Source organism: Lipomyces tetrasporus, assembly GCF_029532465.1.
Source record: "Lipomyces tetrasporus strain NRRL Y-64009 chromosome Unknown POJ06scaffold_3, whole genome shotgun sequence".
Taxonomy (NCBI): Eukaryota; Fungi; Ascomycota; class Lipomycetes; order Lipomycetales; family Lipomycetaceae; genus Lipomyces; species Lipomyces tetrasporus.
In genome coordinates this window covers 1,233,116-1,246,081 of record NW_026611598.1, presented here as the reverse complement: position 1 = coordinate 1,246,081, position 12,966 = coordinate 1,233,116, and the positions used below count along the sequence as shown (strand labels likewise).

Here is a 12,966-nt window from a genome sequence, read left to right as displayed (position 1 = left end):
CGGCAATAGTCGACTCTTGTAGGTTGCAGAATCTCAGGCTCGACTGCTTGTCCACATGACCATCACCATTCGGACTTTCCCCGGAAGCTGCTGATAACAACACGCAAACGCCCGGTCTACGTCCCCGCAATAATTCCGTGCGCCTTAAGCAACTTTATTCGAGACAAAGGGTACGAGACTCTTTGTTGAAGGGTTAATTGTATTGTCCTTATAATCTAACCTAAAATAGCCAGAATCACGTCGGAATTGATTTGTGGCCTAATCGACAGCAGTTGGTACGCTCCCTCCGCGCAATGGACACGCGAAGGCTATTCCGCACTCACACGAGCAGCACGTTGAATTCAGATATCAGTTCTGCCGGATTTTTTGCAGAAAGGAGTCCGCGATCTGCTACGAATGAACATCCCCGGTCATTTACTCATCGTCATTGGCGATCTCCAGCGGGCGACAACGATGCGAAGAAAGACCCTGTCGATCAATTGTCTGCGACCGATGGCCACAAGAAAGGCAGGCGCAGTCGCAGCCGCGCTCGGCGACATGCGAAAGTGGATCACATACCAGACAGAAATGCATCTCGTCGCGAGAGCTTTGCTGATGATTTCGTAGATGAAACTTCCAATAAAACCGCGAAGAGGAGGTTTCCTACTTTCCGGACCAAACTGCTTGAGTGGGAAATCGATCAATTTCTGAATTCTAAGGTTCACGATGATCCGTTTGCTCGCTCAGCTCTGCCTTATGCTCTCCGTTTCCGAGGGTCGATCTTCTGGAACCTATTTCCTCAACTATTGATCGTCGGATCATGGGCAACCATAATCGTGTGCATATCACAGCTAAGCACGAATCTGGGTGTCTCAACGGTTCTGATTACAGTGCTGGGTTTTGTTACAGGTTTGTCTCTATCATTCCGTGTGAATACAGCGTATGAAAGATACAACGAAGGACGAAAATACTGGGCACAGCTAACTGTCACTATTCGCAACTTCTCGCGATATGTATGGTTTCAAATTCCATTACGCAAAGGCAAAGAGAAGGCGGACATATTGATGAAAGTCACATGTTTGAAATTGTTGATTGGTTTCGCCATAGCCCTCAAACATCATCTTCGAGAAGAACTCGGCACGGACTATGATGACTTGAAACCATTCGTTGCATATCTTCCGACATATGCGCGCAAGAGGGCCGAATTGGCTGAGATAGAGGCCAAAAGGAAGCAAGCCGCGAAAGAAAGCGGAGAGGCGGAATTTGAACGATTGCAGGCCATGGAAGAGGTTTTAAGGTCAGCAACTGTTGGAAATCCCGTGTCCCCTATCGAGCCAGGTCTTGTGGCGCTCAGCAGCACTTCCACTGGTGGACCTCCTGCTTTGCACCGAAGAGCCACCATACTTCGAACCATCCAGGCATCAAATGATATCAAATCTAAGATCGTGAATCAGTGGTTTCCAATCGATCCCAAGCTATCAGAGTATTTGCTTGATCGTGAAGATAGAATTTCACGTGCTACTGTCATGCATGGTAATTTGCCGCTGGAAATCCTACAGTTTCTAGCGTATTATTGCCGCGAGATGCAAGTTGACCAAGGAATATTGACTCCGTCTGAGATATCGTTTTTTTTCACTCAGACAAACACATTGACCGATATTCTTACGGGGTATAGTTGATCACACGTCAAGGATTCTGCTCAACTTACTAACGCAGGAGCTAGCACTGAACGAATTCTTCGGACACCGCTTCCGTTGGCGTATAACATTCTTTGCAATCAGCTGGCGTGGATTTTTGTGCTCATGCTCCCATTCCAGTTGGTCTCCGTTCTTGATTGGGTCGCCATTCCCGCAACCGTCATCGCGGGTTACGTCATTCTCGGTCTTGCAGCCATTGGTCTTGAGATTGAGAATCCGTTCGGATTCGATCCGAACGATCTCGATCTCAACCGGTATTGCCAAACTATCAGCGTCGAAGTTTCGATGGTCATGTCTTACGTGCCGTATGCCAGTTCCAGCGCTTGGATGCGCGATAGTCTGAACAAGCCACTGGCACCAGTGTACAGTGGAGATTTCGAGAAGTGCGAGAAAGAATTGGAGCTGGAGGATATGTTCAGGATTTTGCAGCAGACAGTCGAAGATCCATCAAAACAGTGGCACAAGAATGTCGACAAGTTCCAATCAAGTCGTCGGAGTATGGAGGAGAAGAATGACGAGAAGAAGGAAAAGCCCTCCACTACTAGCGTTGCAGTCGATGGCGAAAATGTGGCGGATCAAACCAAGAAGCTACATAGGCCGTCTGTCTCGTCGTCGCTGAGGAGCGCATTATCTGGGAACTCTGCTTCTATTTCTCCGGTGACTAGTCCGATATTGGATAGTAATGTCATATCGTCTGAAGTTATGGGTAGACCTAGTCGGCGAACGTATGAAAGACGGCAGCAGAGTGTTATTCTCGAGGACGAGGAAGAAGAGAGTGAAAAAGCCACTGAAACCACGGTGCGCAGGTCCTGGAAAAGCGATCGCAAGAAAAAGGCAGAGTCAGATGATGAGCCAGACACGGAGTCGGATGATGAGCCAGACACGGAGTCAGATGATGAGTCAGATGTTGACGGCAGTGAGGCCAGTGGTGATGAGGATCCGTTGGAGGAAGCTCAGAAACATCTTCCGCGGCTCGCGCTTACAGTTCCGCAGTTATCGGTGTTATCGCCTGATGTTGTTCGAGACGAGAGGATGTCGTCTCCATCTGTACACTCAAAATTCTCAGTCCAAAACTCACCGCGATTATCTGCTTCTAGTTCGACCAGGGCCAGGTCTCCGGTTAGTCCCAATGCGCTGGACGCAGACAACAGCCTGATACCCACCACCGTACCTACTGCGTGCACCGTGTCAAGCGAGGATTCAACATACGCCGAAACCGACCACAGCACGAAGCCGAAGTCATACGACCTGAACAACGAAGACGATGCGAAGGAAATTTACGAATCTTTGAATTCAGCCAAATTTTTGTAACTCTCTCGAGGTCCGTCGCGTCTTCTCAGTTTGGATTAAAATTGTTTTCCTGCTTTATTTAGGAATATAGGATATTTACGTTTGCGATGATCTGCAGTTTGTAGGCGTTAGTAATGTGGCAAGAAGTTTCGAAAAGTGGGAAGTTTCGACTTTTTGAATGCATTGTTTGGACATTGTTTGGATTTGCGAGCATACCCCATATCAAGTAGGCACTTTATTGTATGTATCTGATCAGGGCATTTAAAAGCTCTTTTATTTGACTACTAGATAAATAAGGTGTAATATCTTTTGTTCCGTTGGTCGGTGTCCTGCGCTCGTGATCGAAGAGGATCTCAGCCAGTTACAGGCTCCCCTCTTGGCTCTCCGCAGACTGCGTCGCTTGCCAGGCGACTTAGTTCTCGTTGTCAAGGTGAGAATCTTTCTCGTAAGACGATGACGAGGAAGGAGGGCAGCAGCAGCGGGGGAAGATGGCCGTATTTACAACCAGACGAGAAGCACAGAAGCTGCGACCAGGGCGAGCATCCGATCTGGCCGACTCCAGAGTCTTGGCAATTCGAATTAATTAATTAATTTGTTGTCTACGGCGCGAATCCACGTCCGAGCGCGATCGTGTTACACTGAATTGGAGTACAGAGACGTCTTGCAGCCGGCAGTGTCGGATTCCTGATCCGCAATGACGCGAACAACCACTCACTATTGGCAAACCCCTCTAGAGGATTTGAAAAAGCGCTGTCTCCAGGATTCCATATCAGCTGGGCCACTGTGGACGGTTACTGTTTCGCGAATTGTGGATGAGAGAGGGGACGCGTTGTTGACGCGTCGGCGAGCGCGCAACAGCATCCGATCTGTGTAACGCCAGAGTCTTGGCAAGAGTGTCATGGCCTCGAATGTGAAATATTAATTAATTGCATGAATAGCCGAGCCGAGCGTCACTATCATCACAGCGGGGCTTGTGCCACGGATGCTATATAATTTGGTGTTAGTTAACTTATCGTGTTGACCGCTTTCCCATAATTACACAGATTGAGGCGTTGGTACTTTGTACTCTTTCAAAAATGAGGTGCGACATTCGGCAAGTCGTCACAGGAGTTAGGGCAGAATACCCTACAATGTGCACTGCGTGATGACGGTAAACCTAAAATCTGTTACATCCTGGGGTTAGAGGGGCTGAGTTGGAATCCGGCCGCAGCATCACTGGAGCGTTGAACGTCAGAGGACTTCGTCCTTACTTTTAGATCCACTCGTCCCTTCCAGTGGTTGGCAATTGCGTCTAGCTTTCTGGAGTAAGGGAAGTATGGCAGCACCGGATCAGTCTGGTGTGTTTGGCGGTTTAGATCCGACCGAATACAACGCATCAGATCCCCTTGTTCTGTTTATTATTCAAGTATGCACCTTGTTCGTTTCCTTGCGTAGCAACGTCAGTGGTAATTATTGACGGATGATGATAGGTTGTTATCATTGTGGTAACATGCCGACTTCTACATTATCCGCTTTCTCTTATCCGCCAGCCTCGAGTGATCGCCGAAGTCATCGGTGGTGTGCTGCTCGGTCCCTCGGTTATGGGTCATATCCCGAACTTCAACGCGACAATATTTCCATCAGCCTCGATGCCTATGCTCACCCTGGTTGCAAATATTGGACTAGTGTTTTTCCTGTTTTTGGTCGGTCTTGAACTCGATATATCACTGGTTATGAAGAATTTGCGCGTAGCAGGCAGCGTGGCGATAGCCGGCATGGCACTGCCTTTCGGATTTGGCGTCGCAGTGTCGTATGGCTTGTATCGCACATACCACCTCGACGATAATGAAAGCAGCCCAATGTCGTTTGGTCTGTACGCGCTGTTCATTGGTGTAGCGATGGCTATTACAGCGTTCCCGGTACTGGCCAGAATTTTGACAGAATTGAAATTGTTGTCAACAAATGTCGGCACGATTGTCCTGTCCGCTGGTGTGTCAAATGATATCGTGGGATGGGTGCTCTTAGCATTGACCGTTGCCCTCGTGAACGCGTCCAGCGGTATTGTTGCCCTCTGGGTATTCCTCGTCTCATGCGGCTGGATCCTGTTTCTGATGTATATTGTCAAGCCGATATTCAGATACGCTGCACGCCGGTCTGGCAGTCTCGATACCGGCCCAACACAGCTCATGATGATCTTCACGTTCTTGCTCGTGCTCATTTCCGCGTTCTTCACGTCCATAATCGGCGTGCACCCAATTTTCGGTGGATTCCTCGCCGGTATGGTCATTCCCCACGAGAAAGTGTTTGCGGTCGGTGTGGCAGAGAAGATTGAGGATATCATTACGCTGCTGTTCTTGCCACTGTATTTCGCATTGTCGGGACTCAAGACGAACTTGGGTTTGCTGGATGATGGCACGACGTGGGGATACACTATTGCGATTATAGTGATTGCTATGGTTACGAAGATCGCCGGTGGCGCGCTTGCTGCGAAGGCTAACGGGCTGTTGTGGAGAGAATCGTTTACTGTTGGTACTTTGATGTCGTGCAAAGGGTAAGTCGATTTTTCGTTCATCATTTTTTTGCTCGCCGCCTAACAATGGGAATAGGTTGGTTGAGTTGATTGTGCTTAATGTTGGCCTCCAAGCAGGAATTTTGAGCGAACGAGTGTTTACCATGTTTGTCGTCATGGCGCTTGCGTGCACGTTCTTGACTACTCCTTTGACAGCATGGCTCTACCCAGTCTGGTACCAGAAGAAAGTTGCGCTCTGGCGACGCGGAGAGGTCAATTGGGACGACGCGCTCGTAGACCACGCGCCGCCGGCGCCAGCTCCCGCCCATGCAGCACGACCTTCAGCGGAGACAGTTCGCTCAGACGGTCCGGCGCTTGCACCACTCAAGATTCTAGTGATGCTCACTCGTCTCGAATCGATTCCGGGAATCACGGCGTTCTTGAAGGTGTTAATTGCCCCGAGCGGCCACACGGCGAGTGAGCAATCCGACGCAATCCACCCTAGTCGCCGATTAGCGATCGAGAAGACGGATTCGATCGGTTCCGTGCAGCAGTCAGATGCGCTTGTGATCCATGGGCTCAAGCTTGAGGAGTTGACGGACCGGACGTCGGCTTTGATGCGCGCGAGCAGTGTTGAAGACGAGGACAGCCCACTTTCGCTGCGGAAGGACCCAATTCTGCAATCGTTCGTGTCGGTCGGCAAGTTCTGGGACCGTAGCCGAATTACCGGTGCGAAGGCGATCATTCCGGACCACGAGTTTGCCGAGTACACTGCGAACAAAGCTACTGATTTGGGTAGCGATATGGTGGTCGTGCCGTGGACCATGACGAGCGAGGCTGATGACGAGTTTGTGACATCCAGGATGGTCCGCATTGTCAAAGGTTTGTATGAATCTGCGACGTGCGACGTGGTCGTGCTGCTCGATCGCGGTTTCGACGACGCGGCGGTCGAACACGTGAACGAAGGAGATAATGCTGCGAACTGGATGTTTGCCCGTGGTGGACGCGGAGAGCGGCATCACGTCTTGTTTGCATATTTTGGCAGCGCGGACGATATCGCGGCGCTCAGGTTTTTGAAAGAACGGGTATTCTGGAACAAGAACGTGACGGCGACGATCGTGTACAGGTTGAATGACGCAGACTCGCGCGACAGTTTGCTCAGCTGTACGAGCGCATACTCGGAGCGGATCGTGTTGGAGAGCGTTGACTCGACTATGACTGACGTGAGCCTGCACTTGCTTGCGAAAGCCAAGGATGAAATCCAGTCGTCATCCGATTTGATCGTGCTGGGCCGCGACGCGGTGGGTGGGGCGTTGACTGGGTCGAGCTCGTCATCGTCGTCGTCGTCGACGCCGGGGGTAGACACTAGACAGTTGGGTGTCCTGGGCGAGTTGGCGGATTGGCTTGTGGCAAGCAGAGTTTCGGGAAGCATCGTCGTTTATCGAGCAAAGTGATTTCTTAGTATTTTGGTTGGCGTCCATCTAGATACACAATGAGAAGTATTTTTGATCACACTACTCGTAATTCGCATTTACGTCGCCGGGACATGAGAATCGAAATTTTGAGAAGAGCTTGATATAGGAAGGGTGCGAGAGCAATGATCGGCAGAGTGGGGCCGCGATGGCTCAGCTCATAGTAATATCTCTCTTTCGTGTTGAATATCCAGCACTATTCCCAGGCAGAGATAGCCGCAGCATCAGGCCCAAAGAGGACTGTGACGAATATGGCCGATGACGTAGAGAGATTAATATCGCACGATGTCAAATATAGAACATTACTACTCAACATCATTACTACTCAACATGGAGACTATTACCAGGGACATTTAAGGGAGGGGGGATTGTAGATGTGTGCTTAGTAGATTTTCTTAAATCTTGAGGTCGGAGTTCGGAAGCTCGGGCGGCACGGGAAATTTGAGTATGTACGCAGTTGGGCTTGGCTAACGTCATACACTGCATATGCTCGATTCCCTGCCGGTGCGGCGTATGCAAACGGCGGAAGGGGGGATAGATTGCATTTCAAACTCGCCAGCAGGTCGATAAACAAGCTTCCGCATACCAAATCAAATCACTTAGTAGCAACACCCTCGGCGTTGGTGTGCTCGCTTTCCGAATCCAGTTTGCAGAATAAATATCGCCAGAAGCAAGGCGGTTGACTCCAAGGTCCATCGAGTTGCGCAAATAAAACACATTGACGTCACGATCAGACCACATTCCCTCGTCGGGGCAACTGAAATATGCAAAGCGTTGCTGCTTCCTCAACGGTCGGTGCCGGCGCTAGCGTCTCCGCCATCTGCTGGGCCCCTCTGACGAAGCAACTCACGTTGAAGCAAACAACTATGCTACGCTACGCCGAACGAGGCTAGGTGAATGCATGCGCGCTCGAGATCCAAAAACCTCGCAGCGCAAATTAGCGAGACCAAGCATCCAAACTCTAAACTACGCACCGAAATTCATCATAATCATGGTATCCGGCGCGATATGTTTGCCTGCGCAGCTGCGGCGTAAGTGCTTATTAGGTGGTGACGGTTATCGCCCATGGTGAGAATACGCACTATATCGTCGGCGTAAGCGAAGCTAAGCAGGCGGCGAATTCCAGTGGAGACGCTGTTGGCCTAGTAATTGCTTGATAACGTCGAATTTAGGGCCATTCCTAGCGGATAGAGGCCGTACAACAGAATTATTCAGTCAGGTGCTGCTGGCCCACGAATTCATTCTATACTATTAATCCTATACAACTCGTGTACAAACCACAACGCATCGCTCGTCTCGTTGTGCCTATTCACGTCCTCAACAGCATTTTGGGCTAACGGCACAGCCGTGCGACGAATGCACATGACGTCGGTCGTTTGTATATGTAAGCTAGCGCCGATAGCTTGGACGGGTGTCGCGTTCGACGCAGATAAGGACGGACACTAGTCGACACCAGTCGCTCGACACGGCTCGACTCGACACGACACGCGGAGAATTTGACGGTCATGACGTCGAGGCAGCGAAGGAGGGGGCGCCACACTAGGCCCAATCTGGCAAGCCCACTTTGGGATATACCACCTTTTGTGCGGCCCGGGCTCGTACCTGGTCCCTGTGGTTAGGGCTGAAACTTTGTTCCGACCCTGACCTCGCTTGTTAAGTCGCGCACAGGTTCCAAGCTCCAGTCGTGGTTACGCTAACGCAGTCCTCGGCCTCCACGCTCGCTCGTTCGTCGTCTTCGCCTCGTTCTCTTCACTTGTTGCTCTCTCTTCGTGTCTACAGTGCGTGCTCACCAACTTTCTGCGCTCTCGTCCTCCGACGCGGCGTCTCGCGCCTTTTGCTGCGAACTGCGCTCTCGATATTCTCGATGTGCTGCTACTCGACTGTTTCGGCTGCACCCCAGCTTGCACTTCCGATGACTGTCCCCCCGGAGTCGAGCACGCTCATGGCCACCGCCGTCCCAATTCCAAGACCGCAGACGAGTTCGCTGTATGCAATGTCGCCGCCAGCCAGCTCGTATGACGGCAGCGCTCCTTCATCGGTGGCATCATCCTCCGCAACAGAGCCCCCATCTCCTTCGCCATATTCTATGGCCGACAGCGCAAACTACTTATCGTCGTCGGCCGACACGCTCGTCGGTTCAGGCACACAACAGCCCAACGGCCGACCTGAAACCGTCCAGCTCATGGCACTGCCGGCAGAGATTTTGAACAGCATTTTTGACTATGTAGTCACGGACCGCCACGACATTCATAAAGCAAAGCTCTTACCTCTGGGCCTGACATGTTCCAAACTGTGCTGCGATGTGAGTTCGCTGGTCTCGACAGATGTTTTATTCGTGCTGACTTCAATGTGTCTGGTAGGTAAACCGGTATCTATACGCCGACATCAAGCTCCACTCGGTCCGCGCATTCAATAAGCTGGTCTCGACACTCCTCTCTTCGTCCTTAACCGTAGCACCACTGGTTCAGTCATTTTCGTACACAGCACCTGGTGAATTCACGCCACGGGCAGCCTCGGGGTATCTCCCGAGCGACCTGACTCCGATCCTTACCCACCTACCCACAATCCTACACCTATGTCCCAATATCGAGTCCCTTGCTCTCGAGAATGTGAACGATGTTAGTCTCAAGGACTGGCAGCACCTATTTCCGGCGTCCGCTGCCGCCATGCAGCGGATTCAAAAGTTCTCGTGGTCGTACTATGCTGGCTGGCGCCGCGGCCGCAATTTTTCTCACGTCTGGTTCCAAGTCTTGGCCCGGTTCGCCAACTTGCGGGAAATCCGGCTGGCCAATTGCGTTATCAACCCCGAGGCAATGAGCAACATCCCGCTAGGCGCGTTCGTGAACGTCGACACTTTGTTCCTCCAGAATATTTGCTGGTCAATGCAGGATATGGAGATGTTTGCCCCGCTCTTACCCAATGTCGAGTACCTGGACCTCATGACCATTAAAGTCATTCCTTCTCCGACGACGCCGTATCATCCACTGCCGCCGATGTTCAAGAAGCTCAAGGCTCTGACTATGGATTGTCCTAGTCGGATATTGTCCACCAACCATCACATCTGCTCATTCCTCGCACCATCGCTACGGACCTCGTTGCGGGCTCTGTCTGTCTCGGGGGGATGTTCGCTGTGTCCCGCGTTCTTCAAGAACCTTAGGATCGACACACTTAGCGTCCACTTATCCCAGCTGCGTTTGTGCCAAGGCTTCGAGTCCATGCGCGAGCTAAACGACGTCGTGGTGAACTGCATTAAGGCAAATCCGTTTACCAAGCGCGCTGTAATCGAAGCACCAAGCTTAGCTGTCGTCGACAAGAACGAGGTCAACCACGGCGGCGTAACCGACATCGGACGCACGGGCCGGTGGGTGCTCGTCGACGTTGATTACCGCGAACAAAAGCAGCCAGGACGGAAGAATATCAGGAAATTCGAGGATAAACCCGAGAGCGCGCATTTGGAACATGGATATAACACACGACATCAGATCCTGGGGATTGAAGAGAAACGTTTACGGGATCTCGAATCTGCATACCGGGAATGCGTCCGACTTTCGTCGCAGTCTTAATTTTTCTAATTAATTAATCATTTAATGTTTGGCATGTCATGACAAAAGTTGATGGACGGCTCGCTTATCTTTTTTTTTTTTTTGCAAAAAGTTATTGGATATAGTTCGCGGCGTATATTCAGCGCATAGTCCTTGTCTTTTTATAGTATGGCATTGCAACTGTGTCGTTCGTGCCATTGGAGTTATAGATGGTTTTCTGGGTCGTGAACATTTTCATTTGGATATACATTGTATTGGTCGGCATACTGTTAGTTTTCTTGGATACTGGTGTGACTTCGTACTAAGTTAGTTTTGTTTACTTTAGTATTTGCTTTGAGTTGACTGATTGCAACTCATTTTGGTCGACGTCTGTACGGATAGATTGATTGGAATGACTGATGTACCGTTAATTAGGTCGGCGATGAGGATATTGATAGGAAAGGGTTGCATAGCAGCAGACGCAATGAATGCATTTGCAGTGTTGTCCGTAATATAAATGGGGATCTATTACGGCAGCTGCGAGATTGTCGTCAGATAGCTCAATTTGAAAAGTACTACTTTTATGCGCATTACTGGAATCATAAATTCAACTGTCATGTAAAATGACAGGTTCTATTATATAAATGGTTGTGCTTACGTTGTCGGTTCTCGGCGTCACCGACTTCTCGCCAGATGCCAGCAGCCGCAATCCATAATTGAACTCGCACCAAAACTTCTTGTGAGCCTGCAGCACTCATCCGAGCCCAAAAGGTGCATCTTTTGTCTCAGGCCTATTTTACAATCCCGTTGATCAACCGTACGACGGAATCGATACGTCTTGTCCTGCTGTCTCCATCGACTCGTATACTCACCAATGGCGAAATTCAAGTTCCCGACAACCTCCGGCCCACCGGACCTGTCCACAATGGCAAAGTACCTGACTTCCGGCGCAGTCCGCAACGTCGTCATCATGGTCGGCGCCGGCATCTCGACCGCGGCCGGCATCCCCGACTTCCGATCGCCCAAAACCGGCCTGTACGACAACCTATCCAGACTGAACTTGCCGTACGCCGAAGCTGTTTTCGACATTGACTATTTCAGAAAACGGCCCGAGGCGTTCTACATGCTCGCTCACGAGTTGTACCCGGGCAAGTTCCGGCCGACCGTGTTTCATTCGTTCGTCAAGGTCTTGCAGGACCGCGGCGTGCTGAGACGGGTGTACACTCAGAACATCGACACGTTGGAGCGGATTGCCGGCGTGTCCGATGACAAAATTGTCGAGGCGCACGGCTCGTTCGCCGAGAATCATTGCATTGACTGCGGCAGCGAGATGGGCAAGAACGAATTAGAGCAGACCATGAACGAAAATAAGATTCCGAGGTGTAAGCGGTGTGGTGGGCTGGTCAAGCCCGATATCGGTAGGTCCTCTCTTTGGCTGCTACATATTTTATCCGGTTGGGCTAACTTGGGGGGTTTCAAAAAAAGTGTTTTTCGGAGAAGCGCTGCCGGCACGGTTCTTCAAACTCATGACAGCCGACCTGCAGGCCGCCGATCTCGTCATCGTGGCCGGCACGAGTCTGCAAGTGCATCCTTTTGCCAGCCTGCCGTCGCAAGTCTCGTGTCCGCGGATCCTGTTCAACCTCGAAACGGTTGGCGATTTTGGCCGACGCAAGACCGATGTCGTGGTCCTGGGCCCGTGCGACGAAAGCGTGCGTGAGTTGGCGGGAAAATGTGGGTGGGGAAAGCAGCTGGATGAGTTGTGGAGTAAGACCGCCATTGTCAAGAGTATCGAGGAGGAGGAAGTTGAGGGGGCAAAGACGCAGAAGGAGGTGCTGGATAGCATTAATAAGGCGGCTGAGGAGGAGACGATGGGTGAGCAGAAAAAGGACGAGGATGCAGGTGAGAATGCTGACAATGTCGGCGACGAAACGTTTGTTACTGCGACAGAGAGCGTAGAAGTCGATGAGGTCACTGTCGCGGCAGGGCAGCTGGAGATCAGAGAGGAGCAACAGAAGGAGAAGGAAACGGCGCAAGGCGTAAGATTGTAGAGTAGAGAGATTTAGAATAACGGCGTCTGGGGGGATATTTATTTGCATGTACTAGATGTGCGGCAGACATTATGTATGGATACATATTTGCGAACATAAACCACTATTTGCTTTGAATCTCTACTTTGCGAGCAGCAGGGAGATAGCCGGGTGCATGGAGATGCAGACATTCCATTGTCCACATTTGCCAATCACCATTCATAAGTATTACGCCAGGATTATTTCAGTAGTTATAGCCCCCTGAAATTTCGCGCTAAACTGGATCTGGCGCGCCAATGTGTCGCAAATGCAGACACCTGATAACAGATAGTGCTTTAAATGCCGAACCCAAGAGGCATCTCCGGGGGACGGCTGCACCGGCTGCAAATTACGCAAGCCTTTGTCTTCTTCGTCAGGGTCGGCGTCGAGGGTCCGAAACCGCACGACTCGATCAGCGGATCCGCGGTTTTAGGGATCGCCCCTTCCTTTTCT

The 12,966-nt window shown here is 50.9% G+C and overlaps 4 protein-coding genes across 4 annotated transcripts; all 4 read left to right on the top strand.

The window, feature by feature from the left end:
• Positions 1 to 128: 128 nt before the first annotated feature.
• POJ06DRAFT_76994 (Bestrophin, RFP-TM, chloride channel-domain-containing protein) lies at positions 129 to 3,282 on the top strand. The gene is made up of 3 exons (XM_056191537.1): positions 129 to 170; positions 230 to 1,648; positions 1,703 to 3,282. Exons 2-3 carry the CDS (start codon positions 294 to 296, stop codon positions 2,985 to 2,987), a joined length of 2,640 nt encoding a protein of 879 aa, XP_056045560.1. The 5' UTR covers positions 129 to 170; positions 230 to 293; the 3' UTR covers positions 2,988 to 3,282.
• Positions 3,283 to 3,810: 528 nt separating this feature from the next.
• Positions 3,811 to 7,285, top strand: POJ06DRAFT_248775 (Sodium/hydrogen exchanger family-domain-containing protein). The gene is made up of 3 exons (XM_056187077.1): positions 3,811 to 4,371; positions 4,436 to 5,496; positions 5,552 to 7,285. The coding sequence occupies exons 1-3, from the start codon at positions 4,282 to 4,284 to the stop codon at positions 6,906 to 6,908; spliced, it is 2,508 nt and encodes an 835-aa protein (XP_056045559.1). The 5' UTR covers positions 3,811 to 4,281; the 3' UTR covers positions 6,909 to 7,285.
• A 1,505-nt stretch (positions 7,286 to 8,790) lies between these two features.
• Positions 8,791 to 10,489, top strand: POJ06DRAFT_236735 (uncharacterized protein; the record flags this gene model as incomplete). Its single annotated transcript, XM_056185917.1, has 2 exons — positions 8,791 to 9,228; positions 9,287 to 10,489. 2 exons carry the CDS (start codon positions 8,791 to 8,793, stop codon positions 10,487 to 10,489), a joined length of 1,641 nt encoding a protein of 546 aa, XP_056045558.1.
• A 568-nt stretch (positions 10,490 to 11,057) lies between these two features.
• On the top strand, positions 11,058 to 12,722 carry POJ06DRAFT_76954 (DHS-like NAD/FAD-binding domain-containing protein). The gene is made up of 2 exons (XM_056191536.1): positions 11,058 to 11,865; positions 11,933 to 12,722. Exons 1-2 carry the CDS (start codon positions 11,322 to 11,324, stop codon positions 12,493 to 12,495), a joined length of 1,107 nt encoding a protein of 368 aa, XP_056045557.1. The 5' UTR covers positions 11,058 to 11,321; the 3' UTR covers positions 12,496 to 12,722.
• Positions 12,723 to 12,966: the final 244 nt, after the last annotated feature.